The sequence below is a fragment of the Xenopus laevis genome, chromosome 5L (assembly GCF_017654675.1).
Source record: "Xenopus laevis strain J_2021 chromosome 5L, Xenopus_laevis_v10.1, whole genome shotgun sequence".
Lineage (NCBI taxonomy): Eukaryota > Metazoa > Chordata > Amphibia > Anura > Pipidae > Xenopus > Xenopus laevis.
The window spans coordinates 34,554,119-34,575,827 of NC_054379.1; the positions used below are offsets into that span (position 1 = coordinate 34,554,119).

General features: G+C 36.0%; 1 protein-coding gene across 1 annotated transcript in view; it reads left to right on the forward strand.

Moving 5' to 3' along the window:
* The window catches only part of efemp1.L (EGF containing fibulin extracellular matrix protein 1 L homeolog), a 54,701-nt gene extending 33,732 nt beyond the window's left edge, over window positions 1–20,969 (forward strand). Inside the window, exons 8-13 of the mRNA XM_018262850.2 lie at window positions 2,041–2,160; window positions 4,761–4,877; window positions 11,463–11,582; window positions 15,102–15,228; window positions 17,303–17,498; window positions 20,085–20,969. Of these exons, the coding sequence (XP_018118339.1) occupies window positions 2,041–2,160; window positions 4,761–4,877; window positions 11,463–11,582; window positions 15,102–15,228; window positions 17,303–17,498; window positions 20,085–20,246 (842 nt within the window). The 3' untranslated portion in view covers window positions 20,247–20,969. The remainder of the gene's footprint in view (window positions 1–2,040; window positions 2,161–4,760; window positions 4,878–11,462; window positions 11,583–15,101; window positions 15,229–17,302; window positions 17,499–20,084) is intronic.
* The last annotated feature ends 740 nt before the right edge of the window (window positions 20,970–21,709 follow it).

Below are 21,709 nucleotides of genomic sequence, written 5' to 3' on the forward strand. Positions count from 1 at the left end.
AAACTTAGCAGTCTTTAAATTAGTTTTAAGGCCAGATAACCTAACTTCACACACAATTACACACACACTGTACAATTTCCCTAAATAAGATTCCTTCAACTGCCCCACTCAATAGGAGGATACCTCAATAATGGCCATGTCCGCTAACAGCTGCTTACCATTCTTCTAGATGGGAAACACCATCTATCACAGCTAAATCAGCTGTCAGCAAATAGAGGTGGTTTAACTGCCAGTTTGAAATACATGTGTGCCAGTAGTTTTACTCTCAGCTGCTCATTGATTTAATTACCTTTACAGTACCAGATTTTGCTTACCACTTCATTTTTTAAAGAGAAAATATGTATTTTCATTAGCTCCTACACTAAACCCTCGTTCCCATTGATATTTAATCCACGGATAATATTGCTAAGCTGTTCATATGTCATCTCATCAACTGCCTCTTATATCCTCTACTCAACTGACCTTTAGTTCCTAATTGACGTTCTTGTTTATCTAATCAATCACTTCTTTTCAAATTGTTTTTTATTCATTCCCTGCCATAACAATTTCTAAAGATATTCTCAATTAGCCTCTCCTGCTTGAATCCTAAGCACATTTCTTCTTAATAAAACTCTTAGATTGCTATACAATATTGATCAGCTATTCACCAGATTTAAATTAAACAATCCCTCTGACCCATTTAAAATGCTACTGCTTGGCATCCTTAATTCCCATTCCACTTCTTAAAGTTCCTAAACATCTTTAGTATCTTTACCTCTCCTTACATCTATAAGCAAAGTTACCTAAAGCCTCTGTTGTTTTCTATTTACCTATCCCTCCTTGATCTTATGATATGCTCTTATGACTTGTCATTACTACTTGTACAGTCATCAAATCTATCTAAAGCTGTTTATACCAATAGTTTATTTTATCATTTTAATTGTTTTAACAAATCCACTGCTACATTCAAATATCAAAGTTGCCCTGGGGTGATATTTGATTCCAGCAAAAGTACAAATCCTTCACAAGTTGATTTGGTTTTTATAATTGGTAGTGCCCATGATTCTTAGGGGATTATTTACTAAACTCTGAATGCAAAAATCCTGAAAATTTTTTGATTTTTTTTTTAATAAAATCTGACTTTTAAAAAATCAAGAATTTTTCAGAATTTATAAAACCCTGAGGATGGAAAAGTCCAAATCAGAAAATCCGGCATCTCAGACCTGTCAATGTTGCATATAAGTCAATGGGAGAAGTCCCAATAATTTTTTGATGTTTGCTGGGTGCAATACTCAGAGGTTTTCCGAGTTTGCATTTAAAAAGCAAAAGAAATTTAAGTGACAAATCCGAAAAAATCGGAGTTTTTGGGTGAAAAATCGGAAACAATCGGGAAAATCTGATTTTTTTTCCTGCAAAGCAAATTTTCAGGAAATTTTAATTATAAATAAGCATAAAAAACCCGAGCGGATTTGATCGGAGTTTGTAGCAGAAAATGTTGATATAAAATCGGACTTTGATGAATAACCCCCTTAGTGTCCCCTTCCTTGTCTCTCGCATTTTCTATCCAGATAAAAATCATGTTATATATATATGTTATGTTATATCATGTTATATATTTGTCTGGTTGCTAGGGTCTAAATTACACTAGCAACCATGCATTGATTTACATAAAAGACAGGAATAGAAAAATGAGTAATAGAAAGTAGTAATAACAATAAATATGTAGTCAGTGACCCCCCATTTGAAGCTTGAAATATTCAGAAAAAGAAGGTAAATAATTCAAAAACTATAAAAAAATAAAAATAAAAATGAAGGCCAGTTGAAAAGTTGCTTAGGATCAGCTATCCTATAACATACTCTTTTAGTGTACTGAAAGGCAAACCACCCCTTTAGGTGAAATAAAATGTTTAATGGTGAAAGTGCCATTCAGTTCAATCCTTTGACGAGATGTTTGAAAAAAGTTATGATAGCAATTACATATCATGTTTTACAAAGATTGCCATGATAGTAGACTTGTTATGCACAGCAACTGCATTTGATTCTATTTTCCTGCTTAAACAGACATTGATGAGTGTGCATTGTCGTCATTTTGTCATCATCATTGTGTTAACACATTTGGTTCATACTATTGCCAGTGCAATCCTGGGTTTCAGCTTTCAGCCAACAACTATAGCTGCACAGGTGAGTAAGAATATATTTTAACTTAAATATGCATAATGTTTGCAAAGAAATGTCAGCTGTTCAACCGTATATAAAACACACTGTTTACATATCATATATTTTTTTAAATATATAAAGACGTGATAAAACTTGATAATCATGTCTTTTTTAATATTATTCAAACTCATGTTAAAAAGGGAATATAATACCCCCTTAAGAGTTCCTCTTTTTTACATGTTGGTTTAAGTTAACCATGCGATATGCTGCTGAATTTATTGCTAAAGCCAGTATATAATTTGTAGAGCTGTATGTTTAAGGGAATCTTAGGGCAACTCTATTTGTATAAAACTTCTTTAAAGGATGCACATATCTCTTAAAGGAATTGTTCAGTATAAAAATAATAGGTAAATAGATAGGCTGTGCAAAATAAAACATGTTTCTAATATAGTTAGTTAGAAAAAAATGTAATGTATAAAGGCTGGAGTTACATAATAGCCAGAACACTACTTCCTGCTTTTCAGCTCTCTTGGTTTACACTGACTGGTTACCCTGGTTACCAGGCAGTAACCAAACAGAGGCTTGAGCGGGGGGCACATGGGTCATATCTGTTGCTTTTCAATCTGAGCTGAATGCTGAGGATCAATTGCAAACTCACTGAACAGATATGTCCCATGTGGCCCCCCTTCAAGTTGCTGACATAGGGGTCCGTTTACTAAAGTATGGTAAATCTGACTTTAAGTTTCCGCATATTATCGCGGAGAATATTTTTCCGTTTACTAAACAGCGATGCACTCAGAAGTCATTGTTATCATTATCAGTAACTACCGAACCAGCTTACGTTAGTGGTTATTTTAGCGAGTTGCAAATTTTCTGGCAACAAATTATGTTTTTGCAAATATTTATGCTATAAAATAGTCTTGTTTTATGGCAGTTATTATGGCAATTTTTTACTGTGACAATTACCGTATATACTCGAGTATACAGCCCCCAAAATATGCTGAAAAACCCTACCTCGGCTTATACTCGGGTCAAGCGCAAAAATGGTCGCCGGTGTCTAAGAATAGTCGCCGGGGCCTAAGAATAGTCGCCGGCGTCCAAGAATAGTCGCCAGCATCCAATAATAGTCTCCAAGAATATTCGCCGGCGTCCAAGAATGGTCGCCGGCATCCAAAAACCTCCAATGGGAGCAGAAACCCTTAATTTTTTGATTGAAACTTACCAGAAGCTGCTGCATTTCTCACCCTAGGCTTATACTCGAGTCAATAAGCTTTCCCATTTTTTGGAGGTAAAATTAGGTACCTCGGATTATAGGTTGGTAAACTGGCAAAAACCTACCGTATATACTCGAGTATAAGCCGAGTTTTTCAGCCCCCAAAATATGCTGAAAAACTCTACCTCGGCTTATACTCGGGTCAAGCGCAAAATAGTAGAATAGTAGCCGGCGCCTAAGAATATTCGCCGGCGCCTTAGAATAGTAGCCGGCACCAAAAACGAGATTGAAACTTACCAGAAGCTGCTGCTTTTCTCACCCTCGGCTTATACTCGAGTCAATAAGCTTTCCCAGTTTTTGGAGGTAAAATTATGTACCTCGGCTTATACTCCGGATGCCTTATACTCGAGTATATACAGTATTTGGCGACAAATATGTCTATATTTTGTGCTAATATTTTTACCGCTCTTTAGTAAACAGACCCCTAACTCAGAGTTATAGATGCTTAGAAGTGTTTGAATGAGCCAATTATTATAACTATGAAATTTAATGTAAGCAAAAATGTTCTGGAAACCCTTTATCCAGAAAGTTCAGAATCACAGAAAGGCCGTCTCCCATAGACTCAATTTTATGCAAATAATCAAATTTTTTTAAAATTATTTCCTTTTTCTCTGTAATAATAAAGCAGTAGCTTATAGTGATGTGCTACATTAATTCAGAAAAGTTCTTTGAATAAACTGCAGGCCGTAAATTTCTATATTGGTTACTCTAGGCTCCAGGCTGTTGAGACACCAATCCTTCTTATAATTAATCACTGGCTGCTTATATTTAATGATATTTCTTCAGTAACAAGCCTCAATAAAATGAAGCTCACTCTAAAAACATAATAAATCGTATATTTAGAATATTAAGTGGCTTAAAAAGGGCTCACAGTCATCATCATTTAGCTACAGTAGTGATTGCAAATATTTTTGCTTATATTCATTTACTTTCACTTTCTGTTCCAGTAGAACCATTATAGTAGGTTTCCCAAGCTCAGAAGCTAAGAAGATATTTAATTTTAAAAGTAAAAATAAACCAAATGATTTGGGCTCCGATTTATTGTATTCATATACATTATTACTATTCTTTTATTTCTACATTACATTGTCAGTCACTGAACTGGTTCCATATGGCCATGATCTTTGCAAGGTGAGTATTGCAAACCCAACTACATGAGCACAACCTTTGCTGAAGAACTTGAATCCAACTGCTTTTTTCTATTATTGTCTGCATTCTGTATATGCTGTATATCAGGAACCTCGGAAAGCACAGAATTCAAAAACACAAGAAAACTATAGACCTGGCTTTAGTAATTCCTAAATGTTATCAGGAACTCTAAATGCACTTAGGTATTTAATATTTCTTTCAGATATCGATGAGTGTGCTAGTAGTCCATGTGCGCAGGAATGTTACAACATGGTTGGGTCATACTTCTGCCAATGTAATGCCGGCTATGAGTTGAGCCGAGATAGAGTTAATTGTGAAGGTAAGATAATTAAGCACTAAACTGAAGTAAAAAAAATGTTTCAGGTTAAGTTTAACATTTATTAAAATCAGCATTCATGTATTCTAGGCAAGTTTAACCTGCAATTTACTTAACTTTATAGGGGGGCCTGTCACCCTGAGAAATAATCCCAAATTATTTTCTAGTGTGTTTGTCAAGTGTGTTTGTCTATGAGGCATAGAGGCAGGGCAGGCAATATATGGTTGACAGCTGAGATTTTAAAATACAACAAGTATGATAATGTTAAAGAGACATTTTGTGTAAAAAATAAGAATGTACAAATGCATTATACTCATTTAGATGTAGAGGAATTGTGCTTTAAAAAGTAGTGTTTCAGGCTGGTTTGTTGAATATTTCTGCAAAAACCCTAATAATCCCTCCCTTGCCTTTCACTTCCTGCTCCTTGAATTCCCAGGCTGTTCAGGGGAGCCGGTGGCTCTCAGCTCACTGCACTGTAGAACAGGAAACAATCAGCAGCTAGCAGGACCTGACAGGGAACTGAAGCCTGTCTGTGCTTGTGTGACTGCAGGGCTGTGATTGGCTGTCTCCCTCCTACTGTGCTTCTGGCAGGGACTGCTAGGACACGCCCACCCCTCATTTGAAACACAGACAATGACCAGAAAACATCTATAGGAAGGTCCAATAAAATGTTTCGACATTTATTATACCCCAAACCTGGAAATAGCTTGAATCTGAAAATGCACCATCTAAAACCTGTCGAGGTCATGTACTGTGGAAGTCAATGGCAGATGTCCCTTGAACCACTTGAAGATGTTAATATTTTTTTTCGGTAGGTTTTGCTCGAAAACTCGATCAATTTGAGTGATTCGATTTCTTTTCTGCTGAAAACTTGATTCATTTGAGTTTTCCCGGTTGTTAACCCTGAATTTGCTGATAAAATAACCCCTTTAAGGTCAAGTTTTCCTAAGGTACCAAATAGCAACCAATGATGTGTCTGGTTTTAAACACATGACCATTAAATGGCACTTTCTGATTGGTTGATATAGACCTGTGGCAAATGTTTCACCTTTTATTACATTGCCTTCTTTCCTCTTACTTCTTTTACAAACAATATTGACAAATTAAACTTGTATGGTATTGTCCCTATATTACAGGAGTGCCCATACTTTACTAATGCAAGGTCTACTTTTAGTGATATTGTCCCATTATGATCTACCTCCATAAAAGCATTGTTAGCACTCCATAAAAAATATTACTTAAATATTGATTTAGGAGAAATGTATATTGTTATATTTAGACATCTATTTATTATGTAACTTTAACGTAATTAATATGTAAATGAAAAGCATGAAGGGCGATTTAGACAAGCTGTTTGTTGAAAGTGTCTTGAGATCTACTGATCACCAGCTAAAGGTCTACTGGTAGATCCCAATCTACATTTTGGGCACCCCTTCTATATTAGATTCACACTGCAGAGTCTTGTTCTATCTGTAGTCTTATATTGGATGCCTTCTATGGGATTTAATCAGAACTGCAAAATATGTTGGCGCTATAAATACATGTTGATAATAATAATAATCACAAAGATTCTATCTCTGACAGGGATTCATATCCTTAGAGAATCAGAGTCTGAACCTTAAAGAATACAGGTAGAAAGAAAATTGCATTATGAATGAAAACGTATGATATGGGAAGTGTTTTGGATTTAAATCCTTGTAGTTACCAAGGAAAAGACTTGTATCGATGCTTTTAGTGGCAGGAAGGCGGCACAGTAAGCTCTAATTAACTCTGTTAAAAGTTTCTTGTAGTGGTCATCTGTGTCATCTACCTAGTTCTCTATAATATAACCCAACATCTTATTGTTGCCAAGACAACGGTTACTGGGGTTAATACACATTATTAATATAAGAGGATAAGGATGAGTTTCAGCTGTAAATATTCTCTGAGTTACTGGGGGTTAATACAGGTTATTAATATAAGAGGATAAGGATGAGTTTCTTAGGTAAATGTTCTCTGAGTAAAGAAAAGCATCTAATAGAAGAATTACAAAAATGTAATGCTATCATAGCAGATAGCAAATCTCAACATGTAATCTCCATAATTAAATGTACTGTACTTGTAGATCTCTGCAACTATTATTTAAAAAATGTTGTAAGGTAAATCTACTAATGTGATTCCCATTTGCAAATACAGTCATTATAGTATAGACATATAATAATCTGTTCACACAATGACACTTCAGTTTGACTATTTAGGGGCCCATTTACTTAGTTCGAGTGAAGAAATTGAATAAAAAAATACTTCGAATTTCGAATGTTTTTCTTTGGCTACTTCGACCATCAAATGGGCTACTTCGACTTCGAATCGAACGTTTTGAACTAAAAATCGTTCGACTATTCAACCATTCTATAGTCAAAGTACTGTCTCTTTAAAAAAAAGTTCGACCCCCTAGTTTGCCACCTAAAACCTACCGAAGTCAATGTTAGCCTATGGGAAAGGTCCCCATAGGCTTTGCTATCTTTATTAGGTCGAAGAAAAATCGTTCGGTCGAATCGAAGGATTTAATCGTTCGATATTCAAGTCGAAGGATTTCAATTTGGCAGTCGAATATCGAGGGTTAATTAACCCTCGATATTTGACCATAAGTAAATTTTCCCCTAACTGTTACAGTTAGATGATGGTTTCTTAGCTTGAATATAATATAAACCTTGTTATAAAGAAGCTGTGTCTTGGCCACACAGGGGCCAAAATCAGCTCTCTCAAATACGATGGCTGATTACAGCCTTATCCCAGGAAGTAGCCGTCTCTCTTTTCCTCATTCAGAATTTTTGAATCGGCTAGGCAATAACAGACTTGGTGGATTCCGGCTCAAAATTCAGATTCTTACGTTTCTTCCCCAAAATCCACTGAGTCTGTTCGCGCCAAAGCCTATTCATCACATACGAAGAGATTAGGCAGCAGTAGGGCTGAAGTCCGCCAGCGTATTTCAGCTAGCTGATTTCTGCCCCCATGTGGCCCTAGCCTTAATTTGGTAAGAACATTGCAACCTATACACATATTAATAAATCAACAAACTATGGCAACCATGAATCCAATATATACATTGTTTTGTCTTGTGAGGGTACATGTTTACTCTTTACAAGTACATTAGAGGGCATTATAAACATATAACAGGGAAGAAAATATCAATGCACCAGAGGCCCCCCTGTAGACTAGACAAACAGAACTTTAATTTGAAGCAGTGTAGGTGGTTCTTCACGATGAGGACAGTGAGGTTGTGGAATGCACTGCTGGATGATGTTGTGATGAAGGATTCTATTAATGCCTTTAAGATTTCTTGAACAAGCATAATATCCAAGGCTATTGTGATTTTCAGATCTACAGATAGTTAGTATAGATATTTGTATATATATATATAGTTATATATGTGAGTGTGTTATATATATGTTTAATTTGGAGGGGTTGAACTTGATGTACCTTGGCCTTTTTTCAACCCAACTTTTTTAAATATATTAAGGCCAACCAAAAATCTAATACAAAAAAGAGGGGTTGTGGGTACACACCTAAGGCTAAATTTGAATGCATTTAAATACAATGGAAGTGCTACCGATCCGGCCAGTCAATCAATGCACATTCCCTGATGCCCTGTCTGAGTAATTCAATAAATATGCAAGTGCATGTATTTTAAAATTAGGATTTTTTTGTTACAAAGTTATGATCATAAAATTGATAAGCCGCCATACCACGTCAAGGTAACTTGTTTACCTCTGGTCATAGTATAAAAGGTCTTTTATTTATTTTAGTTCTTTATTTTTTCTGTTAAAGAGCATTACTTGGAGTAAATATCTCCTGTGCATTGGTTTCAACATGTTGGCTAAATCCTCCCCTGCCGAAAACCTAAAATATCACCACTAATTATGTAAAAATATTTTTACAAATTGAAAGAAAGAAATGGAACATTAGTAATGATCAGAGGAAAGTAGATATATCAGCTGTGGCTAGATAATTTGTAATTGAAGCAATGTTGCCTTTATCACAAAGTTGACTTACAACTGGCTTCAGATAATGTTGTTTTGGTTTACATTTTAGGTCAAGATCTAGTACCTGGTATTTCTATTTAATAACTCTAAAATCTACAGTATTTAAAAATCGAATTAATGGCTAGTAATGGCTCTGTAAACTATCCCAACTTTTCTACATATGCAGCCATAACTAAAAGGAAGTTTATTAACTTAACACACATAATCACATGTACAAAACTTTTGGAAGCTTTTGGAATATCAAACGAAGGTTAAGCTTGCTAGTCCTGCAAGATTTATTTGCTGTTGTGCGATTGCAAGTGACTTTTCTTTGCACAAATGCGATTCTTATTGTGGCTGAAAAGATTGGATTTGACAGAATTAGATATTTTATTTAAAGTGTAAATATTTTCATATTTTTCAGCAAATGTTGCTAAATCACTCCGTTTAGTGTTCAACTGAAGAGGCGTTTCAGCATACAGAGCATATGTTCAGGGAATAAACAACATTTGATTTAGAGACAACATGACATTTAAAAAGCTTAAAGTAATTGTGGTGGCTAAAAAAAATAACAATATTTCATCATTCATCTGGCAAAAAAAACACATTTCTTACAAAACATCTAACATCAATAAAGGTTTGATATACTGCAATTTATTTATGAGAAATAATATTCTCAGTATTGTGTTATATTTCTATGAAGCTTACAAACAACTATTATCTGGATAAATCATCTGTAAATTGAGTATTTTTTTAAATAAACAACAGAATAACCCTCTATTCAAAGGAGAATGATAATGCCATAGTTTATATAAGGAGGGTTCTATAAGTTCAAGAACCAGAATTCCACAAGGTGGAAAATACCCCATTCCTGCTTTCCATGGTATATAATGAATAATCATCACACTATACTGGATATTATGGGTGTACAATAAAATTTATTTTTTATTTAAACAAGTTCTCAATTACCATGAATGCATGGGGTATTCTGGATTTGTATTATAGAAAATGTTTCCCAATATTATTACCTGAATTACTATGTGAGTTTTACCACTGGAAATTGTTGACTAGGAATTTTCCATGACATATGACAGAATATAAAACTAGGGGTCAATTTACATAGATATTAGGCTTGTCTCTTTCTTATTTTTGTCCCCCCCCTCTTTGAAGTTTCTGCTTTTGTCAAAAACCTGATCTCCAGTTTCCCTCAATCCACTCTTCTTTTTACTAACTGTAAATCATCAAGTCTACTTTATCAAATATGATGATTAACATAAATATACATTATCTTATAGAATGCCCAAAAACCTTTCCATTTATACTTATTTATTTTTATAGTTTTGTAAGTATTTGCTTTCTTTGTCTGGCTGTTTCCAGCTATTAACTTGGGGTCACTGGCCCCCCTCTAAAAAAACAGATGCTCTTTAATTATTATTACTACTTTTTATTACTCATCTTTCTATTCAGTCCCTCTCCTATTCATATTCCAGTCTCTTATTCAAATAAATGTGTGGTTGCTAGTGTAATTTGGACCCTAGCAACCAGATTGCTGAAATTGCAAACTGGAGAGCTGCTGAATAAAATGATAAAAAACTCAAAAACCACAAATAATAAGAAAATGAAAAGCAATAGCAAATTGTCTCAGAATATCTCACTCTATATCATATGTAGGGGGTTATTTATCAAAGGTCATGTTTTAGAGGTTTGTGAGGTTTTTTTATACCTCGAGTAAACAAACAACTCAAATGTTTTCTGATTTATGAAAAAACTTGAATCAGTGAATTTGAGGTGAAAACCTGAATACTCTAAGGGGCAGATTCACTAAGGGTCGAATTTCGAAGTTAAAAATACTTCGAAATTCGACCCTCGAATTGAAATCCTTCGACTTCGAATATCGAAGTCGAAGGATTTAGCGCGAATCCTGCGATCGATCGATCAAAGGATTTTTCATTCGATCGAACGATTAAATCCTTCAAATCGAACGATTCGAAGGATTTTAATCCAACGATCTAAGGAAAATCCTTCGATCAAAAAAAGGTTAGCAAGCCTATGGGGACCTTCCCCATAGGCTAACATTGACTTCGGTAGCTTTTAGCTGCCGAAGTAGGGGGTCGAAGTTTTTTTTAAAGGGAAAGTACTTAGACTATCGAATGGTCGAATAGTCGAAGGATTTTTACTTCGAATCGTTTGAATCGTTCGATTTCGATCGAATTTAACCAATTCGATGGTCGAAGTACCCAAAAAATACTTCGAAATTCGAAGTATTTTTCATTCGAATCCTTCACTCGAGCTTAGTGAATCGGCCCTTAATTGATCAAGTTAGAACTTGAATTTTTTAATTGATCGAGTTTTCAAGAAAAATCTATCGAAAAAAACCAAAACATCATGAAGAGTACAAACATCTTCAAATGGTTCAAGGGACCTCTGCAATTGACTTCTACATGAACTTGACAGGTTTTAGCTGGAGTATTACACTCTAAAACTCAATTTTTTGGGGTAAAAAACAACTCGACCTTTAATAAATAATCCCTAAAAGTTAACTCATAGGTGAATGACCCCCTTAACATCTTTGTGACTTATTTTACAGATATTGATGAATGCAGAACATCCAGCTATTTGTGTCAATACCAATGTGTCAATGAACCAGGAAGGTTTTCCTGTGTATGTCCTGAAGGCTATCAACTTGTTGGAAGCAGAACATGTCAAGGTTTGTATGATTACCCAATAGAGGTGCAGCATTGGGTCAGATGATGAAATATTTAAAATTTGACTACAGCACTGATTCATTACCTGACTCAAGAGTAAATAATTAATTGACCATAAATTTAAACTCCTGACATGTTACACATTTTGCCCATGCTAAGACTGAGAAGCCTTAAATAACTTGACTTTATTTTCAGGTCCCATCAAAGAAGTGGCTGCAAACATGCCTAATAATACATCTGCTCAGACTGGTACTTGCTTCTGTCTAAAGATATCATACACTGGGCCAGATGCAAATCAATTAGAAAACATTATTTTATGGTTTTTCACATGAAAACTTATGGGCGAGATTCAATTTGAGGAGAAAAAAATTTTTTTCCTTATCCAGTTCCCGTTTAGCCCATAGACGTCAATCGAGTTTTCATGTGATAACCAGAGATAAATAAGTTGAATAAGGAAATATGTGAAGATAATGTATCTGGGGCATAGTAGAAACCAAAGGTTGTATGCTGTTAAGATTGAGAGTCATATTTTAGTAGTGTAGGGATCCTCTACACAAAATGACCAATAGGTATAATAAACCAATGCTTCTAAATATGCAAATTGGTCCAGGCCTTCTGTTTCCCATTCACTAGGGATGTCGCGGACTGTTCTGCGGCGAACTTGTTCGCGCGAACATCGGCTGTTCGCGTCCGCCGCAAGTTCGCGAACGTCGCGCGACGTTCGCCAATAGGCGTTCGCGTCGAAATCGTTCGACCATTCGGTCGCTAAAATCGAACGATTTTCGTTCGATTCGAACGAAAATCCTTTGATCGAACGATTAAAATCCTTCGATCGTTCGAATCGAACGATTTTCGGATGTTCGAAGTTCGCGAACTGTTCGCGGACTGTTCGCATTTTTTGCCGGTGTTCGCGAACGCCGTTCGCGAACACATTATCGGCGGTTCGCTACATCCCTACCATTCACTTGAACACCATCAATGCAGCAAACAGCATTAGAAAAGGAATAGGGGAAAATGCAGAAAGAAAATATTGTTGTGTGTTAAGCATCCCACTCCAGTAAAGAACATTAAGACAGAATTATTCTGTTGAGGCAATTATGTGAGGATTCCTTTGCATTTCTTAAAAGGAATTCATTTTAATTTGCATTTATTCAAACCAAGCTAATTATTTCATATAATGTTGCATTATAACAGTTATTTATTGCACCAAATGTATACAATTTAGTGGGGAAAATCAATTAGGGGAGTGTGGCAACCAGCTAATAAAAATTGATGGATTAGGATATAAATCAAGGATTTACAATCCCAAAAAAAGAGAGTTTTAACAAATAGCGAAAATAAAGAAAATGCTGTGCTCGCAAAATATACCTGTCCATAGAATCAGAAGTTCACCAGTGACTTCCTGTGGCTAAGACACCAAAACTAATTTCAGAGTAAAATGGGATTTTTTTTTTAATGTGGTCATCAACTAGAGAGAGCTGTTACATTACTGAGTGCAGTTTATGGATCATAAGGTTAGGAGGCCAGTGAAAAACTATAAATGCTATATTGGTTTCTATTGGTGCATTGTCTCTTTTATTTCATCCTTGCAATACATTTGTTAAACATTGCAACCTTAAACCCTGCATTTGTAGTCTTTTGTGGTTTTCTTCAATATCAAACTACCGGACCAAACACGCACAATGCCAAACACACACACAATTGCTGTGGCTCAGTTGGCAGCACTTCTGCTTTGCAAAGCTGGAGTCCTATATTTGTTTCTGGCCTGGACACTAAGGGGCCTATTTACTAACATTCCAATTTCTACTCTTTTTCACAAATCTCGAAAAAAATGTTCTCTCTAAAAATGTTTTTTTTTATTTCTCTAAAACTTCAAGATTTATAGGTTTTGAAGTTTTTTTCATATTTTTATTTGGATCGTTATCATTAGTGATGGGCGAATTTATCCGGCGTCAAAAACAGCCATTTCGCCATTCGCCATTTCGCAAATTTTGCGCAAATTCGCCCATCACTAGTTATAATTAAGCAATTTTTTTTCATTTGCGCTTTTTATTTTAAGAACTTCTAATAAATTATTTGGCATTCATGGTTTTAGAGAAAATTCGTTTATTTGTGGTTTCAAAAACCTCTAAAACCAATAAAATGTGAATGTTGATAAATGGACCTCTAACTTCTCTCCCCATGTCTGCATGGATTTTCTCTGACACTTCAAAAACTTACAGGCAGGTTAGTTAGCTTTGAGGACCTTAGGCTGTAAGTAGTGATGGGCGAATTTCGCGCGAAATTCGCGAAACGGCGAAAAATTCACAAAACGGCGCCAGCGTCTCGTTTTTGACGCCGGCGCCCGTTTTTTATGCCGGCGCCCGTTTTTCTACGCCGTCAAATTTTTGCCGTGAATTTTCACGGGCGTTTCGCGAATTTATTCGTTGGCGGCGAATCGCGCAAATTCGCCTCAAATTCACGCCTGGCGAATAAATTCGCCCATCGCTAGCTGTAAACTTCACGGGAGCAGTAAGTGATGTTGGTAATATATAATCTCTGTAAAGTGCTGTATAAATGTGTTGCCCTAATAAACAAATAATAACATACATGTGCTTCATCCTTATTTGAAGCACAGGGTTGCCACCTGTCCGAATTTCACCCAGACAGCCCGGTTTTTGGAAGGTCTGCCTGGGTAAAAAAATTGCCTGCCCGGATTTCCAAATTAAGAAATCCTGATAGGACATGGAAGTAAATGACATGGCTGATCGGCCCACCCCCGACCTCATCTGGCCCATCCCCATCTTCATCCGGCATCACCTTCATTTTTCCCAAACACATGTCTTTAGAAGGCCTGACCACTTTTATGATTCCACAAAGGACTAGATTCAATCGTCATTTCACCTCGCTTGTATAACATCTTGTTGAGACAAACTGGCAAAATTAACAAGATTACATTTTAAAAGGCTTTTTAAGAGTTGGCATGCTTAACCATTAAAGGATCCTGTTCCTAGTAAATCATAGCACAAGGTTTTCTTTTTCTCTCTTGTTATTTCTTGTTTGGTAGTAACGCTACATCAGATTTGCAGTTTGACATCTGGAGGAATTCCAATGCTTATTTCAGTTATCCAGACTTTGTTGTAAGATTCCTACAGTCTGCATAAGTGTTTTTTGTTACATGAATAAATGATGATTATGATAATATGGCGAAGGAGGAACAGAGCATGAAGCTGTAAGCACAGAATGAAGCATGCTTCAACTCTATAAAGAGTTTCATTTATCTACTACCTGTACAAAGTAAGGATTGATCATGATGAAGCAACAGGGGAAAAACAAATGGTAAAACAAATGGAAGAAACAAACTGGTAAACACACAGATATTGTTGGGAAAAAGTTGGGGATGGTTAGAGTTAAATAACAGTTATAAAGCCACAGACTGTTTTTTAAGACCTAAAGAACAGAAGAGCTTGTAGCCTTGTTAGTGAATTCATGATTTCCTATGAGCATTATTTTAAAATATGTTTTATTCATAATATTAACAGATATAAATGAATGTGATACTGAGGCTCATGAATGCGGAGAAGATACCACATGTTGGAATTATTATGGTGCATACCGATGTTACCCAAGAAACCCTTGTCAAGAACCATATGTTCGCATGTCTGAGAAGTAAGCATTTTATTAAAACAGGTTCATATACAAGTTCATGGTTATATATTGGTAAACTTTTTACCATATCCCCCAGAAAGACAATTTACATATTATGAAAGCAAAATAATGATTTTTAAGAAGAAGACTTTCAAATGCAGTGTACAAATAAATTGCTGAATAAGTTGGAGCCTATTCTATTCCCCAGCAAAGTAAACCTGCATTAGAATATGGGAGTTTAAGCAGGAATACACCAGATTCGGTGGTCTTTTCTTTTCAACTGCATAGTTTTTAGTAAAAAAACAATTAGTTCCAAATACAGTTAGAAGGTTGAATCTCTAGAACAGTGCTGCCCAACTGTGATACCGAGGGCCGGATTTTTTCTTGCCAACATGGGAGAGGGCCGAAAATGGAAGCTAGTGCTGACCACTCCCTGTCTTGTAAACCACACCCACTTTAAACCATACCCATGTTACCACAATAACTTTAAAGACCATTAATAGTGTCAGCACACCAAAAAAATATATTTGGTGCTTACTGCAGTGATATCACTTATCACTCATATGTGAAAAATCTAAGTCATATTAAAAAACATAACCTTTGTTCCATATTCCTCCTCCTACCTTGTGAATAGCACAGTACCCCACCCCCAGCACATGGAACATAAAACAAGCATAGGGCAAGCAGAGTATGGAACACACAGGGAGCAAAGGGAAGGCAGATTTTGGCACACACAGGGAGCACAGGGCAGACATAGTATGGAACACACAGGGAGCATAGGAAAGGCAGAGTTTTGCAAATGGGGAGCATAGGGCAGACAGAGTATGGCACACACAGGGAGCGTAGGACAGGCAGAGTATGGCACACACAGGGAGCATAGGGCAGACAGAATATGGCACATACAGGGAGCATAGGGCAGGCATAGTATGGCACACACAGGGAGCATAGGGAAGGCAGATTTTGGCACACACGGAGCACCGGGCAGGCAAAATATGGAACACACAGGGAGCATGGGCAGGCAGAGTATGGCACACACAGGGAGCATAGGAAAGGCAGAGTTTGGCACACGGGGAGCATAGGGCAGACAGAGTATGGCACACACAGGGAGCATAGTGACAGCAGAGTATGACACACACAGGGAGCATAGGGCAAGCAGAGTATGGCACACAAAGGGAGCATAGTGAAGGCACAGTATGGCACACACATGGAGCATAGGGAAGGCAGAGTATGGCACACACAATGAGCATGGGGCAGGCATAGTATGGTACACACAGGGAGCATAGGACAGGCAGAGTATGGCACACACAGGGAGCATAGGGCAGACATAGTATGGCACACACAGGGAGCATAGGGAGGGCAAAATAGAGCAGGAGAAAAGGAAACCTATCAGGACCACTCTAAAACAGTTCGTACTGTGCTACATACAGTGTCACAATGCTGGTGCCTATTCAGCAGTTTGTATGAGGTGTGAACAGATGAACAATGTGGGCACTTCTCGTCTGGGTCTGAGGTGTGAACAGTACAGGACTTTAGGGGTATGAACATTATAGTGGATTACAGTATGAAATTAAGGTGTAAACAGTGCAAGGGCCAGTTAATCTCAGTACTGATACCTTTAAAATCTTACACAAGATAAATGACTGCAGGCAGACTTTCAGATGCAGCCTACGTACTGCCAGTTGGACAGCACTGGTCTAGAAGATTCATGGTTTACTTCACAGTCTGCATTATATATAGTATGTATGAATAAAACCATATTTACAGAAGTATACGTTATGGTATCTGTGCTTATATTACATAATTGTCTGTGAAGCATTTGGAATATTTTTTTTCGTGGGGGGGTTCTTATGCAAACCATTTTTGCAACATTCTTTTTTGAAGAGCATGGCTTTTAAGTGAGACCTTTAAAATGGTACTTCACCTTAAAATTAACTTTTAGAATAATGTAAGCTGTGTTATTATGTTATTTTGTCAGGATTGGTGCCTGATATGAAAGCTGATATGATACATGTATGATATCCAGAATGCTTGGGACCTGCAATTTATCATTTTAAGATGTATGCAACAAGTATTAATGAATATTCTTCTTTTTCAGTCGGTGTGTCTGCCCTGTTGCAAATCCCCTCTGCCGAGACCAGCCATACAGCATTCTCTACAAATACATGAGCATTCATTCAAGCAGGCCAGTTCCTTCTGATATCTTTCAAATTCAGGCTACCATGATTTACTCTAATACAATCAACACATTCAGGATCAAATCTGGAAATGAAAATCAAGATTTTTACTTGCGGGTAAGACCAGTGTTCCTGCTTATTAAGAAATGGATCTGAAATACAGTGATGATGATACAGTTTCCTAGAAATATGAGATTAGCAAAAAGATTGGTGCCAGTTTTCAAACAGAATAATACACAGTAATAGGTTACTTATGACATAAATATAACTACCTAGAGGCACAAATTCAAAATTCAAAATTCAAAATTGAGGCTTTTTGTTTCTTTTCCACAAACCTGAAATTTGATCAATCTCCCCACCCCCAAGTGAACAGCTACCATGCTCACAAAAATAACAAGCTACTTATATTTAACAACATGATTTATAATATTATGGTGACAATATGGTTTATAAAGTGCCAACATATTCTATAGCACACATTAAAACAGTGATCCCGCACCAGTGGCTCATGAACAGCATGTTGCTCACAAACCCCATGGATTTGCTCCCAGTGACCTCAAAGCAGGTGCTTATTTTTGAATTCTTGATATGGAGGCAAGTTTTGGTTGCATAAACCAAGATGTATTGCCAACCAGAGCCTTCTTTAGTCTGCCAGTGCACAAAGGTGCTACCAAATAGCCAATCACAGCACTTAATTGACACCCCAGGAACTTTTTTAATGCATGTGTTACTCCCCTGACTGGTAGAAAAGGTTGGGGACCTCTACATTAAAACATGGACTATGTTTGCCCACATCTTTTCCCTCTATCAGGGTCTACTTCATGAGAGTGACCTCAATGACCATTATACTCTATTTCATGACAATGTGATGTTAGTTTATAGGCATAGACAGCAGCAGACAACAAAATGTTCACAATAGGTAAACACTCAGGGGCAGATTTAACAAGGGTCGAAGTGAATTAGAGGGAATTTTCAAAGTAAAAAAATGCAATATTCAAAGTAATTTTTTGGATTTTTCGACCATCAAATAGGATACTACGACTTCGAATTCGATTCAAAGTAAAATAGTTCGAATATTTGATAATCAAAGTACTGTCTCTGTAAAGAAACTTCGACTTCAATAGTTCGCAAAATTAAACCTGCCGAAGTGCTATGTTAGCCTATGGGACCTTCTAATGCATTTTTCTAAGTCTTCACACATCGAAGTAAAATCATTCGATCGTATGATAGAATTGTTCGAATTGAACAATTTAATCGTTCGATCGAACGATTTTACTTTGATCGTTCGATGGTCAAATTCGGTGAAAAATACTTTGACTTTGATATTTGAATTTGAAGTATTTCAATTCGATGGTCGAATTTCAAAGTATTTTTTACTTCGAAATTCGACCCTTGATAAATCTGCCCCTCAGGGCATCCCATCAACTCCAAATTCCAATACAAAAAGACCAACCAATATTTATTTAAAAAATCAAATGTTTAACTTCAGATGAATAGGCTGCCCTTCGGGGCAGATTTATCAAGGGTCGAAGTGAAAATTCAAATTTTTTCGAATTTTGAGGTAATTTTAATGTACTTCGACTAGGGAATAGTCCAATTTCAAATCAAATTTGAAAAAAATTAGAATATCGAAATTTATCATGTACTGTCTCTTGCTGTTTAAGCCTATGGGGGACCTCCTAGAACCTATATGGAATCATTTGGTGCAGTTTGAAAAATGTAAGGTTTTTTTGAAAATACTTTGATTGGAATTCGATTGAATACGACCCAGATTGAATACAGCCTATTCACCTGAAGTTAAAAAATTTGGTTTTTTTTATGAATTTCGGTTAGTTTTTTTTATTCAAATTTCAATTTGATGGGAGTTTAAAAAGACGCGAAATTCGAACCTTGATAAATCTGCCCCTTAATCCTCAACACAATACAAATTGGGAGTTCACATCACAAGTTAAATCATATATGAAATCTTCACCGGATTACCATTGGGTGTAAATTTACTTCTAGTAGCCGTCAATGAAACGTAATAAAATCCAACCCACCGCATGAGATAGTGGAGGCACTGCAAGTTGAGCATCACATCCAGGCTTTGGTAGGGCATAAGAGATTTTATTTTGTATTGAACTCTGGCAATATAGAAATTCTGTACGACCCTTAGGGGCAGATTTACAAAATTCGAGTGAAGAATTCGAATGTAAAAAACTTCGGATTTCGAAGTATTTTTTCGGTACTTCGACCATCGAATTGGTTAAATTCGTTCGAATTCGAACGATTCGAATGATTCGAAGTAAAAATCGTTCGACTATTCGACTGTCTCGATAGTACTGTCTCTTTAAAAAATACTTCGACCACCTACTTCGGTAGATAAAACCTACCGAAGTCAATGTTAGCCTATGGGGAAGGTCCCCATAGGCTTGCCTGTGATTTTTTGTTCGAAGGATTTTCCTTCGATCGTTGGATTCAAATCCTTCGAATCGTTCGATTCGAAGGATTTAATCGTTCGATCGAACGAAAAATCCTTCGATCGATCGCAGGATTTGCGCAAAATCGTTCGACTTCGATATTCGAAGTCGAACGATTTTAGTTCCCAGTCGAATATCGAGGGTTAATTAACCCTCGATATTCGACTATTGATGAATCGGCCCCTTAGAGTCCAGAATATTCCTACTGAATGTATGAATCTATACATTTGTACATGTTTTGCAGCATACAAGTGGAATCAGTGCAATGCTCGTTATGATGAAGTCGTTGACTGGACCAAGAGAATATATTGTTGATCTGGAAATGGTGACAGTAAACAGCTTAATGAACTATCGGACAAGCTCCATATTGAGGTTAACAATAGTAGTGGGACCATATTCATTTTAAATATGTGAGATTAAGCACTGGGAATTGCCAAATACGATCATCTATGGTACATCACTACTATTTTATTTAAACATTTCATTGAAATTCATTAATCGAAGTTCAGATTAAAAAGATATTAAAACAATAATAGCTATAATGTACAAAAATATATAAAATATACTTGTTTTGGCTTTTGGCTACTTGATTGCATTTAGTATTATAATGATTGAGTTCCTATTACCAAAATATAAAATTCATGAAAACAATATAACTATAAACATTTTTATTATGTAAATAGTTTGCCAGTAGGACTACATTGATTTGATTTCTTTTTATTGCGTATGAGGATTTCAGATTACTTTTTTTTCCACATATTGGGCCAGATTCAGTTCAATGATAAAACATTGTTTTATGGTTTGTCATGTGAAAAACTTATGGGCGAGATTCAATTTGAGAAGAAAGATCTGTTCTAATTCAGTTCCAGTTTTCCCATAGACTTCAATAGAGTGAATAACCAGTAAGATACGTTTTTATTTCACTAAATTGCATCTGGCTCTATGAGAAATTCTGGAACTTTCATCAAACTGAATCTAGTCACAGGCTTGTGCAAAAACCCATTATCCAAAAAATCTTTGAATAACAGGTATGTCTCTGTAATTGGGATCTTCATACCTTAAGTCTACTAGAAAATCATTAAACATTAAATAAACCCAATAGGCTGGTTTGGCTTTCAAAATGGATTAATTACATCTTAGTTTGGATCAAGTACAAGCTACTGTTTTATTATTACAGAGAAAAAAGAAATCATTTTTTAAATGCGGATTATTTGGATAAAATGAAGTCTACGGGAGAAGGCCTACCCATTATTCGGAGCTTTCTGGATAACGGGATATCCCATACCTGTAGCCATCACCTGTAGAATCCATTTTAAGTAAATAACTCTTCTTCAAAATTCTATTATAATATTTTTTTTTTCTCTGTAATAATAAAACAATACTTTCTAGGTGATGTCAATTATGCTGCATAAATTCATATTGGCAAAACAATCCTATTGGGTTTATTTCCAAATTACAGAAAGATCCTTTATCTGGAAACCCCCAGGTTCCAAGTATTCTTGATATCATTCTTATATCATATCAGCTTTGTAACACTAGTTTTCTGACTACATTTTTTTTTCAAAGATAATGGGTTTTGTATAAATACTATGAGCATTTTCTTTAAGGCTATTTTCTGTTTTGCCTAGCTAACCTGTTTAAGTTATTATTTATGTGCAAAGCTTTTTGGTATTTCCTTAACACTAGTTATCAAACATTTCTTCATAGTCATCTTTCTTTGTTTTCTTTCTTTTTTTCACGTTTGCTGTGTTTATCTCTTCTGATTGCTATTAATATTGTTCTATTACATACATTGATTTCAATGTATTGACTGTCATCCGTTTGGAAACCGCACATTTTTTGTCCAATTTATATTCTATTAAGCTTCCC